General features: G+C 39.8%; 1 protein-coding gene across 2 annotated transcripts in view; it reads right to left on the minus strand.

Moving 5' to 3' along the window:
- The window catches only part of ACSS2 (acyl-CoA synthetase short chain family member 2), a 330,905-nt gene extending 323,942 nt beyond the window's left edge, over window positions 1-6,963 (minus strand). For both annotated transcript variants that reach the window (XM_053697133.1, XM_053697084.1), the window contains exon 1: window positions 6,051-6,963. In XM_053697133.1, coding sequence (XP_053553108.1) covers window positions 6,051-6,162 — 112 coding nt within the window. In that variant the 5' untranslated portion in view covers window positions 6,163-6,963. The remainder of the gene's footprint in view (window positions 1-6,050) is intronic.
- Between the last annotated feature and the right edge of the window lie 10,637 nt (window positions 6,964-17,600).

Genomic DNA, 17,600 nt, shown 5'->3' on the forward strand with positions numbered 1-17,600 from the left:
TAAAACATTTCAAAATAAAAACCATTAGACATTTCAACAAATATAAAATACTTGCCCTGGCACCATCAACCCAACAAAATGTGTCAGCAGTTGCTTCCAAATTATTGATATTACTTAGATGATCACTTGACAACTATAATGAAATGAAACACCTTATCTTAATTGGTGGGACACCAATCATTCAATTGACAGGGCGTTATATATTTCTAATATTATGTGAAGGTTATAAGTGCTTCATCTTTACAGTCACTAAGCACTTAAAGTAAGACCAATGCTCTTAGGTATGTATTATCATTAGCAGCTGTATAGACAATGGGTCAAACTTTTGAAGAGAAGGGGTGGTCTTGCATACCTCTATATATTGTGTGAATGAGAAAGAGGGCTACCCTATCTGCATGACTGTCTTCCATACACATATAAATCTATCGGATGATCACTGTTGCCATGGTAATCGCCTATCAATGAGTAGTAAGAGACAATTGAATTGAGGATCTGTCGCTACTTGGTGTACTTTATGAACGGAGATAGTGCTTCTGAAATGGGCCACACCCCCTTATCAAAACCTACATCGTGTTTAATGGGGCAAGTAATCCCAGAAAATAAGAGGGGCCTCAGCAGATAAGCTCCTTAATAGCCCTGCCCCCTAGAAAAGCTTCCTTGTGTCCAGTTAATCACTTGCATCCCCAGGAAACAAAGCAGTCTTATTTAAATAAGGGACTTTTTCCAGATACAATGGAAACAAACTTCTGGTCCCATTTCATTTAGCAAGCAGGGCGGCTCCTCACCAGACAAGTAAAGCCGAGGACACGTCAGACATCCTTCGCAAATCAAAGGTTCAAAGAAATCAATAAAGCCTAAGAGTACCATAACAGTACTTTAGGAATTAGATAAATAGTAGAATGGATAGAATAGATAGGTTCATATACTGTATAAGAAATGTTAGCTTTGAGTTTATGTAATATGATTAAAGGATTACCTTCTGTTATAATTTTTAAGCTAAACAACTAACATATTAAAGTTAATAAACATTAATTAAAACCTACTGACCTATATTTTCTCCAAAACGAAGTTTCATAACGTTCTAAAAGTTATATCTTTTATTCGCCGACGATGTCACGTTATCCTGCCCACTATTTTCAGCACTGCATGTTCAAAATACTTAAACCAATAACTTTGTGTTTAAAGCGCCATTTTGAAACCTAGGTATTGTAAACGGATTGGTACAGAGCAAAGGATACCCATGGAGTGGGTTTGGAAAACAATTACATTTGCAGACAAGATTTCTGATATACGGTAGAGATATGTTAATGAAATGCTATTGATAAAAAGCGTATTTGGGGTAGTTAGTTAGTAACAGGCATAGAAAATATTTACTTACAGTGGCCCTTTAACAATCAATAGCAAATATATGCACAATGTTCAGAGTTCTAGACACTACCCTTAAAGAATTCACCTACACAATCTCCAGTACAGAAGAGCAGTACTTCTCAGATACACTCCTTAGGCCATTGACAGAGCAGATTTAAGGTTATCTATATTCAAGCTCAGGTTGGTGAGTCACAGGGCCAGTGCTAGAATAGAGCCAGACTAAGCGATCGTCTAAGGATGCTCCTGCAAGGGGGGTGCAAATATGGTGCGTCACATTTTTTTTTTAGGTGTATATTTATTATATTTGCTGACTAACTTATGCTTCATAGTAAGGGGCATAGTTAGTGGCATAATTGCTGGAATGGGAGGGGTCTCTACTGAAACATAGGAAGAGAGTGCAGGTCAGCCACAACAGATGGAAAAATCTCTGCAAAAAAAATTTAAAAGTTGGTGGAGCTGGTGACAGCAGTGGGACTCCCCTCCACCCACAGCCTAATGGGTATTACTGGGGCTGATGGGTACTTGTAGGAGCACTGATAATCCTCCAACTTGTAATATACTGCAAGATATCAGTGCACTTCTGCACAATGTCTGAGATTATAGTCATAATTGTGCAGTACCACATGTCTATTATCAGTCTAAGCTACATGCATACCTAAACAATAAAATTGTACAGATGGCCAAAAACCTTATCCAGGACTAAGTCCTATTTCAGTGCAGTGTGTTAATTTTCAGTATATAAATGTTTGTCATCACTATGCAGCACAGAGTGGTCACCATCAGTGCATAGGCTCCCATCCTCACTACACAGGGCAGTCGGTTCTGTATTTTAGTGTATGAACCTTCAACATCACTATACAGTACAGCATATATGTTATCAGTGTATAAGTACTCTGCGTTAAATATAAAGTGCAGCATGTTTGTTTATTAGTGTATAGATGCCTTGCATTATCGTATAGTGCAGAGTGTTGCGTTTATTAGTGTGTAAATGTTAAGTTTCATAAATATACAGTGAAACTTGTCCAAAATAAGTGTGACTTGTACTGGTCTCCATGCCAAAACTTGCCAGTACTCCATTGCAAGGTAATGTGATTTATTGCAGGGTTTAAAAAATGTATACTTATGGGGAAATATGCTAAGATGCATTCAAAGATTTTGAGAACTTGCAGTTCGGCCTTGCAAGAGTAAGTCTACAAACACAATAAGAAACAATGCAGGCCAATTTATAAAAGTGCGAAGGGACATGATACGATGTAGTGTATCATGTCTGCCGTACATCGATAAATGCCGACAGCATATGCTGTCGGCATTTATCATTACACAAGCAGTTCTTGCGAACTGCTTGTGCAATGCCGCCCCTTGCGGATTGATGCCCGCAGCCTCAGAGCCTAACATTTTGTTAAGAAGCAGTAATGGCAGGGTATACATTTTCGTTGGGGTGGGACTTAAAATGCGTCTTCGCCTGTGTAGCCAAAATTTCTAGCACTGGTCATGGTGAGTCATAACAACCAAGTAACTGATTAAAGTGAAGGTAAACTTTGATGAATGAAAGCCCGTTTTTTAAAAATACTATTAAAAACAAGGGCACTTTCATTCATCAAAGCCAGAGCAGCCTCCCCCACCTGGATTTCCTCTCTTCACACGTTAGCAATGACTAATCCGGCTTCCTCCAATCACGGCTTTCCCCCCAGGGTAGGCATTGCCTGAGGCCATGCTGCGATTGGAGGAAGCCGGATCAGTCATTGATGACGTGTGAAGAGAGGATTTCCATGAGGGAGAAGCTGCTCTGGCTGTGCAAAGAAGAGAGGTAAGTTTTAAATCAAAATGGCTGCTTTGTAAACTTTGATGAATTAAAGTGCCCCTGTTTTTAATAGTATTTTTTAAAAATGGGCTTTCATTCATCAAAGTTTACCTTCACTTTAAACTCACCTGTCTCACATAGAACCACTTAAATCTGGTCTGTTATTAGGGACTGAGGATTAGAGTCTTTTTATGTTATAGATACTAAACCTTCACATTATCTAGATTTCAGTTGGCCTGCAGAAAAAAAAATTAAAACATTAAGTATTATAGTAAAAATAAAAATTAAAAAAAAAAAAAAAAGTAGTAACTAATTACTATTATAGCATCCACATTCACTTTAAAACAAGGATTAAAAGGCCCTTTTTGAATAAATATTTTTTTAAATGTGTTTAAAATTGTTTTAAGAGTTAATTAGTGCAGTATTTGTTAAAAAAAAAACAACTATAAATCATTGAACAGGCTTTTGGAGATTCTTACGTCCTCAGTCTGAGAAACTTAAGGGACATCCTTAGCTCTCAATTATTAACATCATATTAGTGGAATTGACAGTTACCCATTTTTCATATATACTAAATAACTTTTTCTAAAAACCTCATTGGCCCTTTTTACTAGCTATTGAATCTCTACACAGAATTTCCTCACCTTAATGGCAGCGAAATAGTTAAATAAAGACATCTAGTGGGTGTTTGGACATTGTTGGCAGCAAACAGAAGAACATGAAGTGCCTGTTCCTAGCATTGCAGAAGCCACTCAGTGTGATGGCACAGTTTTTATCTATTCTTAGGTGGTTAATGATCACTGCTTTATGGGTAATACATGTATTCTGCAGGTTTTTATTTTTTATGAAAATCAGCTGGTGCAGCCTGTGATTGGCGGCACAGACACACCCACAACTGCTGCAGAATCGTAGGGAAGCTTTGGTTGCCAACCATAATCCTCCTTTCTACAATAATTCCCATAACATACAAAATTGGGTAAAATATACTGAAATGGACCTTAAACTGCAGAGTACAACTATATTAGCATGGCTACTACTCACTAGGCTACTGTTTCCCCTCTTGTTCCTGCGGTTTTTTTCAAAGCTGTTCTCTTATGTTTAACCCTTTACAACTGCTGGTCAGTGAAGCTCTGAATCTTCACACTGGGTGCCGCCATATTGGCGTTCAAGTATTCTCCTGTGATAGAAGCAGCGCACATTCACATAGAGATATTATTGTCTTCTAGACAAGCATTAGTGTTCTCTTCAGTTTAAAGTGCAAAATACAGAGCAGGAGCTGTACATTTTTGCAGTGGCTTCATTGATCTATATTTTTCATTAGGGTGTTTTTATATTTGTTATGCAACTTTTAAACTATGTAAAAAATTGAAATATGTAAGGTTCTGCTTTCTATTGTGCATGATAACCCAACGTGCAAGGTACAAATGTGAAAAAGTCAGTAACACCAGTAATATGTGCAAGAGCACTGATCTATCATATAATGCATTAATATGTGCTTTATATGAAGGTGGTGCCCAGTATAAAGATACGGAGCTTTACTGACTTAAGTAATGAGATAAAATAAGAGAATGGTTTAAAAAGAGCTTCAGGTACAGCAGGAAAAATGCAATAATGGTGAGTAGTAACCCTGGTACTGTAGTAGTACCCAGCAGCCTAATGGCCCTTTTTAAAGGAAAACTGGAAGTCATTACATTTGATGCATTACTCTTACCCTATTTCTGCAGCATCCACCCAACCCCCACTACTCCCATGTATTTATTTTAATTAACTGCCAACATTACAGCCAGAGGCTGTTTTGCCCCATCATTTTTTATGGACGCACACGTCAGAATGCTTGTGGCCTCAGAGGAGAGGTATGATGCACATGCACAGCACTTTAATATTGCTCTCTCTTTGCTGAGGTAATAGACACTTAGGAACTTAGAAAAGGCAACCTCTGATTAACTGTACTGACCAAGTGGGAAACTAGACAGAGGATGTAAAAAATATGTTAAATAATATTTCAAATATGCACAGAGGAAGCCAATGACCCCATAAGCAGAGTCACTACCTGTCTGGTAGCTAAACAGTTTATTAAAGGGACACTGAACCCAATTTTTTTCTTTCATGGTTCAGCTATAGCATGCAATTTTAAGCAACTTTCTAATTTACTCCTATTATCAATGTTTATTTGTTCTCTTGCTATCTTTATTTTAAAAGCAGGAATGTAAATCTTAGCAGCCAGCCCATTTTAGGTTCAGCACCATGGATAGCACTTGCTTATTGGAGGATTACATTTACCCACCAATAAGCAAGCATAAACCAGGTTCTCAACCAAAACTGGGCCGGCTCCTATGCATCACATTCCTGCTTTTTAAATAAAGATTGCAAGAGAACGAAGAAAATTTTATAATAGGAGTAAAATAGAAAGTTGCATGCTCTGATTCATGAAATTGAAAAAAAATGGGTTTATTTTCCATTTAACAAGAATTTACTTCATGTACACAGCACCTTAGCTTGTTCTATTTTGATTTGCAACATTCTAAGCCTGTAACATTTTAAGGTGTGTCATCTCTAAACAATATATCATCACACAACCTGAGGATCCTCACAGCATCTACTCTGTAAGCCATTTCCTCTCAGACTTGAATGTGCACACACAGATTTTTAACCAGCTGGACACAAAAAATTGAAAGAAATTTGTTTAAGGCTTTAATGACAAAAATGACAAAGGCATTATATGTAACCATTTGATAATACAAACACAAATTTGCTCAGTCAGACGTGCTCTCATCATCCAGCACAAATCTGAACAATTTTCAAATAAACAAAATATTTTTTGCACACACACCACTTGCCAACATTATAAACACAGGTTTTAAAATAATAAAACTTCACTCACCACTGGGATCCTTCACTGAGCTCTCGTACAGTTCTTGGTACTTCTGAAAAGATGAGATGTAAGCAGTAGCAGAAAACTCTGAGGGAGGAGGAAATACACCAGGTGCGGACATGGCCAAACTACTAGTAGGCACAGCAATAGCAAAGAAATACTAGATGTAACAGATATGCTGCTAAAGAACAGAATTAGTGCAATACCACGGCACTGAGACTCCCAACTATACAAGTTTTTGGAGTAAAAAGAATGAATTAAAAAAACGAATATTACAGTGATAAACACCCTACAGTCTGCATTAATAAAGCAGATAATCAGAAATCAACGCAATTGACTCGTGTCATAACAGTGCAAACAGACTATAGAAATGTTGCAAAAAAAGTAAAACCACAAAATGGATATAAAATAATATAATCTGAGAAATGGGTGACAGCTATAATAACAAAGATAGCGCACCCATAAAAAGGAAGAAAATATTATATATAACAAAAGAAACCCGATTTGGTTCTACAACCTAATGTATAAGATATCGCAATTTTTCTAATTTAAAAAATGTAGTACACTTCGGGACAAGTTATTACAAATATTAGCCCTATTAAAAGATTCAGCGCATATATACTTTTTTATATAATAAAAAAAATGGGACAAGCGCAAAGGAAAATGGTCTATGGAAAAAACAATGTGCAACAGTAGGTTACATTCAATATTCATTCACTGTCCAAAGTTGCAACAACAACAAAAAAAATAATTTTAAATTCAGCGACAATAAATGCAACAGGTGAAAACAGTGGAAGCACAAATCCTGCAGAGCGGGAGAGATGTCAGGTCGCGGAGTGTCCTCTGAGCAGGACCTGTTGTGACAGGCTTTGTAGAGGAGGTGTGGAGTGTCCCTTCCTCATGCAAAGCCTGACCCTGCCAACCAGTGCAAGACACTGGGAGTGACGGTTGGCTAGGAAGCAATCACGAGTTAGCGCGGAGCAGCGCCACCTCATGCCAGGAGGACTGCAGGAATATAACTTGCACTGGGTGGGTACGAAAGGCTGTTGAAAGCAAAACCAGTATATAGTACATATGTATAGGTTTCCATTATCATGCAAGTTATACTAAACTAAATACTACAATATTTTTGTATTCATGTAAAAAAAAGTTATAAAGAAAACAATTTGTTCCGATATGAGTCCATTAAGTGATGATGTGATCTGTTAGGAGGTCTGAAAAACACAGTATAGCGATTGAGGATTCGGAATACTTCCAGTCCTGCCCTATGATGCGAATGTTTTCTGCTTCCACTTTTCTATCATCCGCACTGCTCTTATACTTCTCCCTCTTTACCTTATCAAACAAATATATTAGTGGAAATGTTTATAAGAGAAGAGCTGCTTGTTCACATGAACTGTACATCAGTTTAACATAGTGCTCACTGGCTTGAAAAAGGTCACTCGGATACGTAGAATATAAAGAGCAAAATTGTATTTCACAAGCAAAAACCTTTGCAAAAATAGAATACAAAATCAGGTTTATTTATTCATGACACCAAAATGGTAATACATTTTGAGAATAATTTATTTTGATGTAATAAATAAAAAAATGTTTCCATTTAACAAATCTAAGAAGCTATGGGTGGTGTATAAAAGCACATAATAGATACTGTATAAACCACATTTGTCCAACCAATGGGTCATGGGCATCCACAAAGATGACATTTGCCCCCTCCCTTGAATTTTCCTCTCCACTTGGAGTACAAATTGCAGGGAAAAGTAAATTGAATGTCCATTTTTTCTTTTAATCCCCATGAAAGTAGCTCTGTTTTAGAGGAAGAAGCACAGTATTCTGGGTGTTATATAGCATTCTGGAATTTATAGTTCATTATTTCACTCTGAGGGCAAGATTACAAGTTGCGCGTTATGAGATTTCCGCGTGCAATGTGTTTTTTCGCAAACAATTTTCATTGCACAGCTACAGTATTACAAGTTTTGAAAAATTACGATTGCGCGCGTGCATTCGCCTTTTATGCAACAATCCTTTCCACACTCGAAAAGCTGTAGTTAACAGAGCTGATTTGCGCAACATAAGTTTCACAGAACACTTCAAATTACACTTCAAAAGTACACTTTCACTCATATTAACACTGTCTAATAAAAATAATTTAAAAAAATATTGCACAGAAAATTTATATGGTCTCAAAGATATGAGATCTCAGGTGTTAGAAAAAATAAACCAGACGCAGGGATTTTACATTGACATACATACACATACATGGTAAGATCGTTTCATTTATATATATATATTTGATAACGCATGAGGACAGGGTCACAGTGTGGCTCCTTTTATCTTTATAGAATCTAAGGTCATACCCTCGGAAGGGGGCTGTTGAACAGGGGGGATATTAATATGCATAATATTGTTTATTGTGTTTTTCTACTGCATTTGTGTGAGATGAGGCTCTGTCAGTGTGGAACACAGTTCATAGAGAAAAATTGAGGCAGGCTTTTTTAGCGCACCCTTCTCTCGAGTGCAGGGGCGGTCCTGCATGGCACTCCATGTGACCGGGTGTGGCCTACAACTTCTTCTTTCTTGACCTGCGTTCGAAGGAGACGAGAGCTGTTTCCTGAAGTCCGAGTCATAGGAGGTGGTGAGTGCCCCGGCCATTGGGATATAAAGGTGCCATTTATTTTTATCAAGTCCGTAATAAAGGCGCAAGCTATGGAGGACTCTGATATGTTAGAGGATACTCCCTCTTTATCTAAACCCATTAACTGTGTGTATTGTGAGAAGGTTCCTGTCGAACCACAGACGCAACTCTGTTCTACATGCTTTGACAATATTGCTATTTCCAAAAAGAATAAAGTATTTAGTACTACTGAGCCGTCCACCTCTGAGGGTTCTCCGCCCCGTGAGGTGCTTTCCATGCAATCATCTCTGATTACACAAGCAGTTCCCCAGGGCACTACTAATCCTCCTGTGGGAGGGGCCCTTTGGCCTCCAGACTTCGCTGATCAATTACAGAAGTCGGTCTCTGCGACCAATAATGCAATGTCTCGTTCTTCTAAGCGCAAGCGGAAGGTATGGCACTGCTATCCGTCTCAGGGGTCTTCGACTCTGCTGGATGTATGGGACAGATTATCAACTGAGGACAACTCCTCTGACTTATCGGACGATGTCGCTTCTGGGGCGGAATCGGCTACTTCCAGGCCTCCGTCCGCGGAGGAGCCTGATTTTAAGTTTAGAATGGAGCATTTGCGCTATCTGCTAAAGGAGGTGCTTGCTACGTTGGAGGTTCTGGAACCGAAACTACCGGAGGAACCTTCAATTCCTAATCTTGATAGAGTCTATGAGGACAGGGTAGTTCCCCAGGCCTTCCCGGTTCCAGTCAAAATGGCTAACAATATTAAAAATGAATGGAAGAAACTGGGTTCTTCCTTTTCCCCCTCTTCTTCATTTAAAAAGCTTTTCCCCGGTCCTGAGGCACAGCTTGGGCAGTCCCATCATTCACGATGGAGATGATCAGGTCGATTTTGCCCCTGGTTCAAGTAGGGTAATTCATGACGACTATAGACCTGAAGGACACTTACCTTCATGTTCCAATCCACAATTATCACTTCAGGTTTCTAAGATTCGCCTTCCTGGATCAGCAATTATTTGGCCCTTCCGTTTGGTCTGGCGACTGCTCCAAGAGTCTTCATAAAGGTTCTGGGAGCTCTTCTCGTAGTAGAGAGAGCCAGAGGAATTGAAGTGGCTCCTTTTCTGGACAATATCCTGGTTCAGGCTCCGTCCTACAGTCTTGCGGAGGATCACTCAAGAGATCTTCTCTTTCTTCTTCGGTCCCATGGGTGGAAGATAAACAAAGGAAAGAGTTCATTGGTCCCCAGCAACAGGGTGGAGTTTCTGGATACGATAATAGATTCTTCAGTCATGAAGATATTTTTGACAGATCAGAGACGTTGCAAGCTTGCGTCCAACTGTCTAGCTCTCCAGACATCTTCCAGGATATCTGTAGCCAGGTGTATGGAGGTGACCGGGCTCATCGTATCCAGCATAGATGTCATTCCGCCAGGTTCCATCTCAGACCTCTTCAGCTGTGCGTGTTGAGACAATGGACCGGTAAGGGAGTCCTTATCTTGGTGGAACCGACCGGGGCAGTTGTCTCAGGGGACATCCTTTTTGAGACCATTCTGGGAGATTGTGACCACGGATGCAAGTCTATCAGGATGGGGAGCTGTTTGGGGTGCCAAAAGGGCACAGGGCAGATGGACTTGAGAAGAGTCGAGTCTACCTATAAATATTTTGGAACTTTGAGCGATATTCAACGCTCTGAGGGCTTGGTCCCTTCTGGGGTCGTCCCGATTCATCAGATTCCAGTCGGACAACATTACCTCAATGGCTTACATAAACCATCAGGGGGGGCGAGAAGCTCCCTAGCCATGAGGAAAGTATCTGGGATTCTGGAGTGGGCGGAAACTCACAATTGTTCGCTCTCATTCTGGGTGTGGACAACTGGGAAGCAGATTTTCTGAGCAGACAGAAGTTACATCCAGGGGAATGGTCCCTCCATCCCAAGATGTTCGCGGAGATCTACAACAGATGGGGGACGCCGGAGAAAGATCTCATGGCGTCCAGACTCAATTGCAAGCTACCCAGATATGGGTCGCGATCTAGGGATCCCCAGGCGGAGCTGATAGATGCCTTGGTGGTACCCTGGAACTTCAACCTGATTTACATATAGAAACATAGAATTTGACCAAAAAGGCCCATCAAGTCTACCCATATTACATGTTACTTTTTCCTTAGGATAGCCTTATGCATGTCCCAGGCATTTTTAAATTCCTTTACAGTCTTTGTGTTTACCACCTCAAATGGAAGTTCATTCCATGAATCCACCACCCTTTCTGTAAAAAAATGCTTCCTTAAATTTCTCCTGAATCTGCAACCCTCTAACTTTAGATTGTGACCCCTTGTTTTGGCATTTATTTTTTTGTGAAAAATGCTTTCAGCTACTATTTTATTAAATCCCTTCATATATTTGAAGGTTTATATCATGTCACCTCTTTCCCTTCTATCCTCTAAACTATACATATTTAGATCATAGAGTCTTTCTTTGTACGTTTTATATTTTAGACCATGTACCATTTTAGTAGCCCTCCTTTGGACAGCTTCTAGTTTATTTATATCTTTCTGAAGATATGGTCTCCAGAACTGTACACAGTATTCCAGATTTGGTCTAACTAATGATCTGTAAAGTGGCATAAGAACCTTGCTATTTCTGCTACTAAAACCTCTTCCAATGCAACCAAGCATTTGATTGGCCTTGCTGGCTGCACTGTGGCATTGTGTACCAAATTTTAAATCATCTGAAATAATAATTCCCAAATCCCTTTCTTCTTTAATTACATTCAGTAATGTACCATGGAGACTATAATCGGCCTTTGGGTTTTTGGATCCTATATGCATAATTTTGCTCTTGGTAATATTAAATTTCAGATCCCATTTATTTGACCAGTCCTCTAGTTTATTAATATCACAGTTCATTTGATCAACTCCTCCTGGAACATCTACCCTGTTACAAATTTTTGTATCATCAGCAAACAAGCAAACCTTCCCCTTAAGCCCACTTCCAATATCACAGAACAGGCCCAAGAACTGACCCTTGGGGAACACCACTAGTAACTGATGCCTCATTTGAATGTACTCCATATTTCCACCGTTACCTCTTCTATCTCGGGTAGTGGCCCGCATCAAACAGGAGCAATCTTCGGCTATTCTGATTGCTCCGTTGTGGCCATGGAGGATGTGGTTTGCGGATCTGGTTGGGATGTCGTCATCTCTGCCGTGGAAGTTACCTTGTCGCAGGAATCTGCTGGTTCAAGGTCCCTTTCTACATCAAAATCTCGATTCTCTGAGCCTGACTTCGTGGAGATTGAACGACTAGTCTTAGGCAAGAGAGGATTTTCGGAAAAAGTGATTGACACTCTCGTTCAGGCCAGGAAACCGGTCACTCATCGCATCTACCACAAGGTTTGGAGGACCTACTTGTCCTGGTGTGAGGAACAAAGATATCCCTGGCATAAGGTCAGGGTATCCAGGATCTTGGCTTTTCTCCAGGACGGGCTACTCTGGATAAAGGTCTTGCCGCCAGTTCCCTAAGGGGAAAATTTTTGGCTTTATCCGTACTGTTGCATAGGAAGCTTGCAGAGCTTCCTAACATTCAGTCCTTTGTTCAGACTCTGGTTAGGATCAGACCTTTCTTCAGGACTCTGGCTCCTCCTTGGAGTTTAAACTTGATTCTTAAGGTTTTGCAGAGGGCTCCGTTTGAGCCTATGCATGCTCTTGACATTAAGGTTCTTTCATGGAAAGTACTGTTACTACTGGCTATTGCAGAGTCTCTAAACTGGCGGCCTTACAATGTGAGCCTCCCTACTTGGTTTTTAATGCTGATAAGGCTGTTCTTTGCACTGGATTGGGATTCCTTCCCAAGGTTGTGTCAAGTCGTAACATTAATCAGGAAATAGTGGTTCCTTCTTTGTGTCCTAACCCGTCTTCTTCGAAGAAGAGGTTACTTCATAATTTGGACGTGGTTCGGGCGTTGAAGTTTTATCTTCAGGCTACAAAAGTGTTTAGACAGACTTCGTCCTTATTTGTTGTGTATTCGGGGAAGAGCAGGGGGCAAAGGGCCTCTGCTACTTCTCTATCAATTTGGTTGAGGAGTATGATCCATCTGGTCACAAGCCTCCTCAGAGGATTACGGTTCATTCGACTAGAGTTGTGGCATCTTCTTGGGCCTTTACGAATGAGGCCTCTATGGAGCAGATTTGTAAGGTGGCCACTTGGTCTTTCTTACATACTTTTGCAAAATTTTATAAATTTGACATATAAAACTAGCTCCACCAACAAAAATAGGAAGAGTGGATAGGTGCGCCAAAAATAATATATGGATAGAGGTTTCAAAATGTAACACAAATCTAAAAGTACTTAGATTAAAATCTGGAATAATAAAAAAAAAAAAAAAAAAGCAACAACAAAACACACAATTATAACACAATTAAAACACAATATATATGTGATTAGACAAATAGAATGTCCAAAATATGGAATGTTATCCCTAGTAGGGGATTTGAGAGTGGTAGAAACTAATGTCTCTTTGTTCCTTTAGCTAGTTATTAGTCCCAAAATGTGTGGAAAGATAATTTGCAGGCAGCTCTTCATAAAATGAGATGGCCACTCACTGCGATGGTAAACCTATATAAAAAAAACAAAAAGAGGCGCCCATAGAGTAGTAGGTTCAAGAAATAAACGGTATGATAGAAAGTGATAAGGGCGCACTCACATCTAGGAGAGCACTATCAAGTGCTGTACAGGCAGACCAGAAATTTTGGAGTATACTGGCTAACTCTCTCTCAGTGGCAACAGCTTATATGGTGTTATTTCTTCCTTTGATTTATTCCTTTGAATAAATCAAAACAAACTACCATAGCATAATATGTTTCATCAGTGTATCACTGAGAAACGCGTCGCTGTATTTTAAGTTTTGATATTAAAGTACCTTATTTTTATCAAAACTCAGTTTTATACACATTTTTATGGGATTCTTTGCTTTTGGTACTATCATCACACTGAGAAACCTTGGCAATCGTTTGGATCCAAAGACTGAGACACTCCCTACTGATGTTCCTGACACAGTGAAAGAGAGCCAGACTACTCCTGAATATCTGGCCTGCGTTTATAGCACATGGCAGTGCATCACCAAATGTGAGTTGAATATTTCTATCCTACTTCTTTGAATGTACAAACATATTACGTTATGGTAGTTTGTTTTTGACTTATTCAAAGGAAGAAATAACACCATATAAGCTGTTGCCACTGAGAGAGAGTTAGCCAGTATACTCTAAAATTTCTGGCCTGCCTGTACAGCACTTGATAGTGCTCTCCTAAATGTGAATGCACCCTTATCACTTTCTATCATACCTTTTATTTTTTGAACCTACTACGCTATGGACACCTTCTCTTTGTTTATTTTATATAGGTTTATAAATTTGACGTTTTTGCTTCGGTAGAAGCAGCTTTTGGGAGAAAGGTTCTGCAAGCTGTGATGCCCTCAGTATAGGGTCCGCCTCCTTTTACCCTCTCATTTTTTTCATTCAGTGTCCTCTAGAGCTTGGGTATTTGTTCCCACAAGTAATGAATGAAGCAGTGGACTCTCCTCCCATTAAGATGGAAAACATAAATTATGCTTACCTGATAATTTTATTTCTATCGATGGGAGGAGAGTCCACTGCACCCTCCCGTTTCTCCGGTGAGCGGACCAAAATTTGTATTAATCTTCTGGCACTATTTATACCCTGATATTTCTCCTACTGTTCCTTGTTCCCTTGGCAGAATGACTGGGGGATGAGGGGAGTGGGGGAGGTTTTTAAGCCTTTGGTGGGGGTGTCTTTGCCTCCTCCTGGTGGCCAGGTTCTTAATTCCCACCAGTAATGAATGGAGCAGTGGACTCTCCTCCCATCGATGGAAATGAAATTATCAGGTAAGCATAATTTATGTTTTTACCAAAACCCCTGTCAAACCTATGCTTGGGGGACATAGGTGTACTCAGGGGGCCTTGCAGAAAACAATTTGGAGTGCTTTTTTGCAATACCTTACAACAGGCTCTCCTGAATCATAGTCAAAAAGCAATGTGAGTGTAAAAATTAAAATTGAAAGATTACCACCATACACTTTGTCCAATTTTTTTGACCAAAACAGTTGCATCAAAGGCATCAAAGCACACCATATACAATTACCTTGGGGTGTCAACATTTCAAATATATAAACTTTCATAGCAATAAATAAAACTGGAGTATGCCTATCAGAAGAAATACTCTCACTTTTCTCACTTTTAACTAAAATTACAAGTCATAAAATTGTAACAGAACTTTCTCAAAATCCAGGCAAACCTATGCATGGGGGGCATAGGTGTACTCAGGAGGTCTTGCAGAAAACAACCTGGAGTGTTTTTGTGCAATAACTTACAACAGGCTCTTCTAAATCATAGTCAAAAAGCAATGTGTGTGTAAAAATGAAAATTGAAAAATGACCACCATACACTTTCTCAATTATTTTTGGCTAAAACGGTTGCATCAAAGGCATCAAAGCACACCATATACAATACCTTGGTGTGTCAACATTTTAAATATATACACTTTCATGGCAATAAATAAAACTGGGGTATGTGATAGGCCCCAAACTAAAGCTAGGCCTATCAGAAGAAATACTATAGCTTTTAACTAAAATTACAAGTCATAAAATTGTAACAGAACCTTCCCAAAATCCTGGCAAACCTATGCATGGGGGGGCATAGGTATACTTAGGATGTCTTGCAGAAAACAACCTGGAGTGTCTTTTTTGCAATAACTTACAATAGGCTCTCCTAAATCATAATCAAAAAGCAATGTTTGTGTCAGGATATGTCAGGTTTGGTTTTGTTTGTAAACCTCTGATGTGGTATAGCAGGATCAAGATGGCTTTAATGTGGTAGTTGTATCACAGGGATAAACACTGGATGGCCTAAGTGTATAGCTCTGTGATTTAATTTTGCCCCCTATAACAAATAACACATATATAAGTAATATGTGTAAAGAGTTTGTTAGGGCTTGTGAGATAGAGATGGCTCAAGTAAAAGTAAATATAGTGCAGGATTCACTTGGCAGACAAAGAAAATTAACCTAGCAGTGATAGGAAGAAAGGGAGGTGCTTAAATAGGACAAGGCTAATTTGGGAGGTAATAGCTTAAAGGGACAGAGCAGTTTGTAACCCTGACAGAGTCCCCCCCCCCAAGGAAACCACTGCAAGATTTCAAGGCACTGGCCTATCAGGGTTACGACGATGAAACAATGAAACAAGTCTGGGAGCTGTCACATTAGTAGCAGGTTCCCATGAATCCTCCGAAGCATCGAAACCCAACCAGTGAATCAAATATTCCAGACGTCCATTCTTGAGTCGTGAATCCAGAATACTATGGACCTCGTAGTCCACTCCATCAGAGAGGTCCTGAGTGACGTGGCCGATGGAAGGATCACACGGCTTTATGAGGGATACATGAAAAGTTGGATGGATTCTGTAGGAATCCGGCAATTTTAAAGTGACTGTGACAGGATTCGGCAGTGCCACTATCTGGAAAGGGCCAACAAAGAGTCTAGAAAGCTTCCTGGAAGGTAACTGGAGCTTCAGGTTCTTTGTAGACAACCAAACCCTTTGGCCAATCTGGTACACAGGTTGTTGTCGGTGGCGGAGATCATAGTGTCTTTTATAAGATGCTTGAGCATGTATAATGTTATCTTTTATAACTGTGAAGGCCTGTGAAATGTCATTAACTGTGTCATTCACTAAAGGGCAAGATGATTTGACCCTAGGAAGCATATGACTCCTGGGATGTATGCCATTGTGGATGTAGAACAGACTAAACTTGGTAGAGGCGTTGGGAGTGTTGTTGTACGCAAATTCTGCCAGTGGGAGGAATGTGTACCAGGTATCCTGTTGTTGAGCACAATAGCAGCGGAGATACTGTTCCAACCACTGGTTGATTCTTTCGGTTTGTCCGTTACATTGCGGATGGTATGATGTGGTAAGTTTTTGGGTTATTCGTAATGCTAAACAGAGTTCTTTCCAGAATCTTGAGGTGAACTGAGATCCTCTGTCTTAGAGAATGCTAGTTGGAATGCCATGAAGTCGGACGATTTCTCTGATAAAAAGCTGTGATAATGCACTGGGTACTGACATAGTTGGGATAAAATGTGCCATTTTGGAGAACATATCTACGACGACCATAATACAAGTGTATGAAGATGAGTTAGGGAGATCTACTATAAAATCCAAGGATATATCAGTCCATGGCAAACTTGGAACCGGATAAGGTTGGAGCAAACCTACAGGTTTCATATGGGAAGCTTTAGAACTGGAACAAATGGCACGCTGAGAGATGTATCTTTTCACATAGGACTCCATAGAGGGCCACCAGAAAGATCGTTTAGCGATTGATAAGGTTTTGTGAATCCCAAGATGTCCTGCTAGGGGGGAATCATGTACCGACTCTAAGATGGTAGATCTGAAGTCTACAGGGATATAAAGTAATTGGTTATGGTAATATAACCCATCGGAGGCCTGTCGCAACACTGCGGTTGGTTTTGAGGAATCTCTTTCTTGTGAAGATCTGATGTCAATGGGTCTTATAGTGAGAGATGCTAAAATATTATTTTTAGGAATGATGGTGGATGGTGGGTTATCTATGTTCGGTCTTTGATGTAACCTTGACAAGGCATCGGCTTTGGCATTCTTGGAACCCGGCCTAAATGTTATGACATACTGAAACCTGGAAAAGTAGAGGCTCCACCTGAGTTGCCTTGCTGAGAGGGTCCTGATGGTCTGAAGATATTGTAAATTCTTATGATCGGTCAGGATAACCACTGGATATACAGATCCTTCTAAAAGGTGTCGCCAATGGTCAAAATAACTTTTTATAGCCAGCAGCTCTTTTTCCCCTACAGGGTAGTTGAGTTCCGCTGGTGTCATTACCCTAGAGAAGAACGC

The sequence above is a fragment of the Bombina bombina genome, chromosome 1 (genome assembly GCF_027579735.1).
Source record: "Bombina bombina isolate aBomBom1 chromosome 1, aBomBom1.pri, whole genome shotgun sequence".
Classification (NCBI taxonomy): Eukaryota; Metazoa; Chordata; class Amphibia; order Anura; family Bombinatoridae; genus Bombina; species Bombina bombina.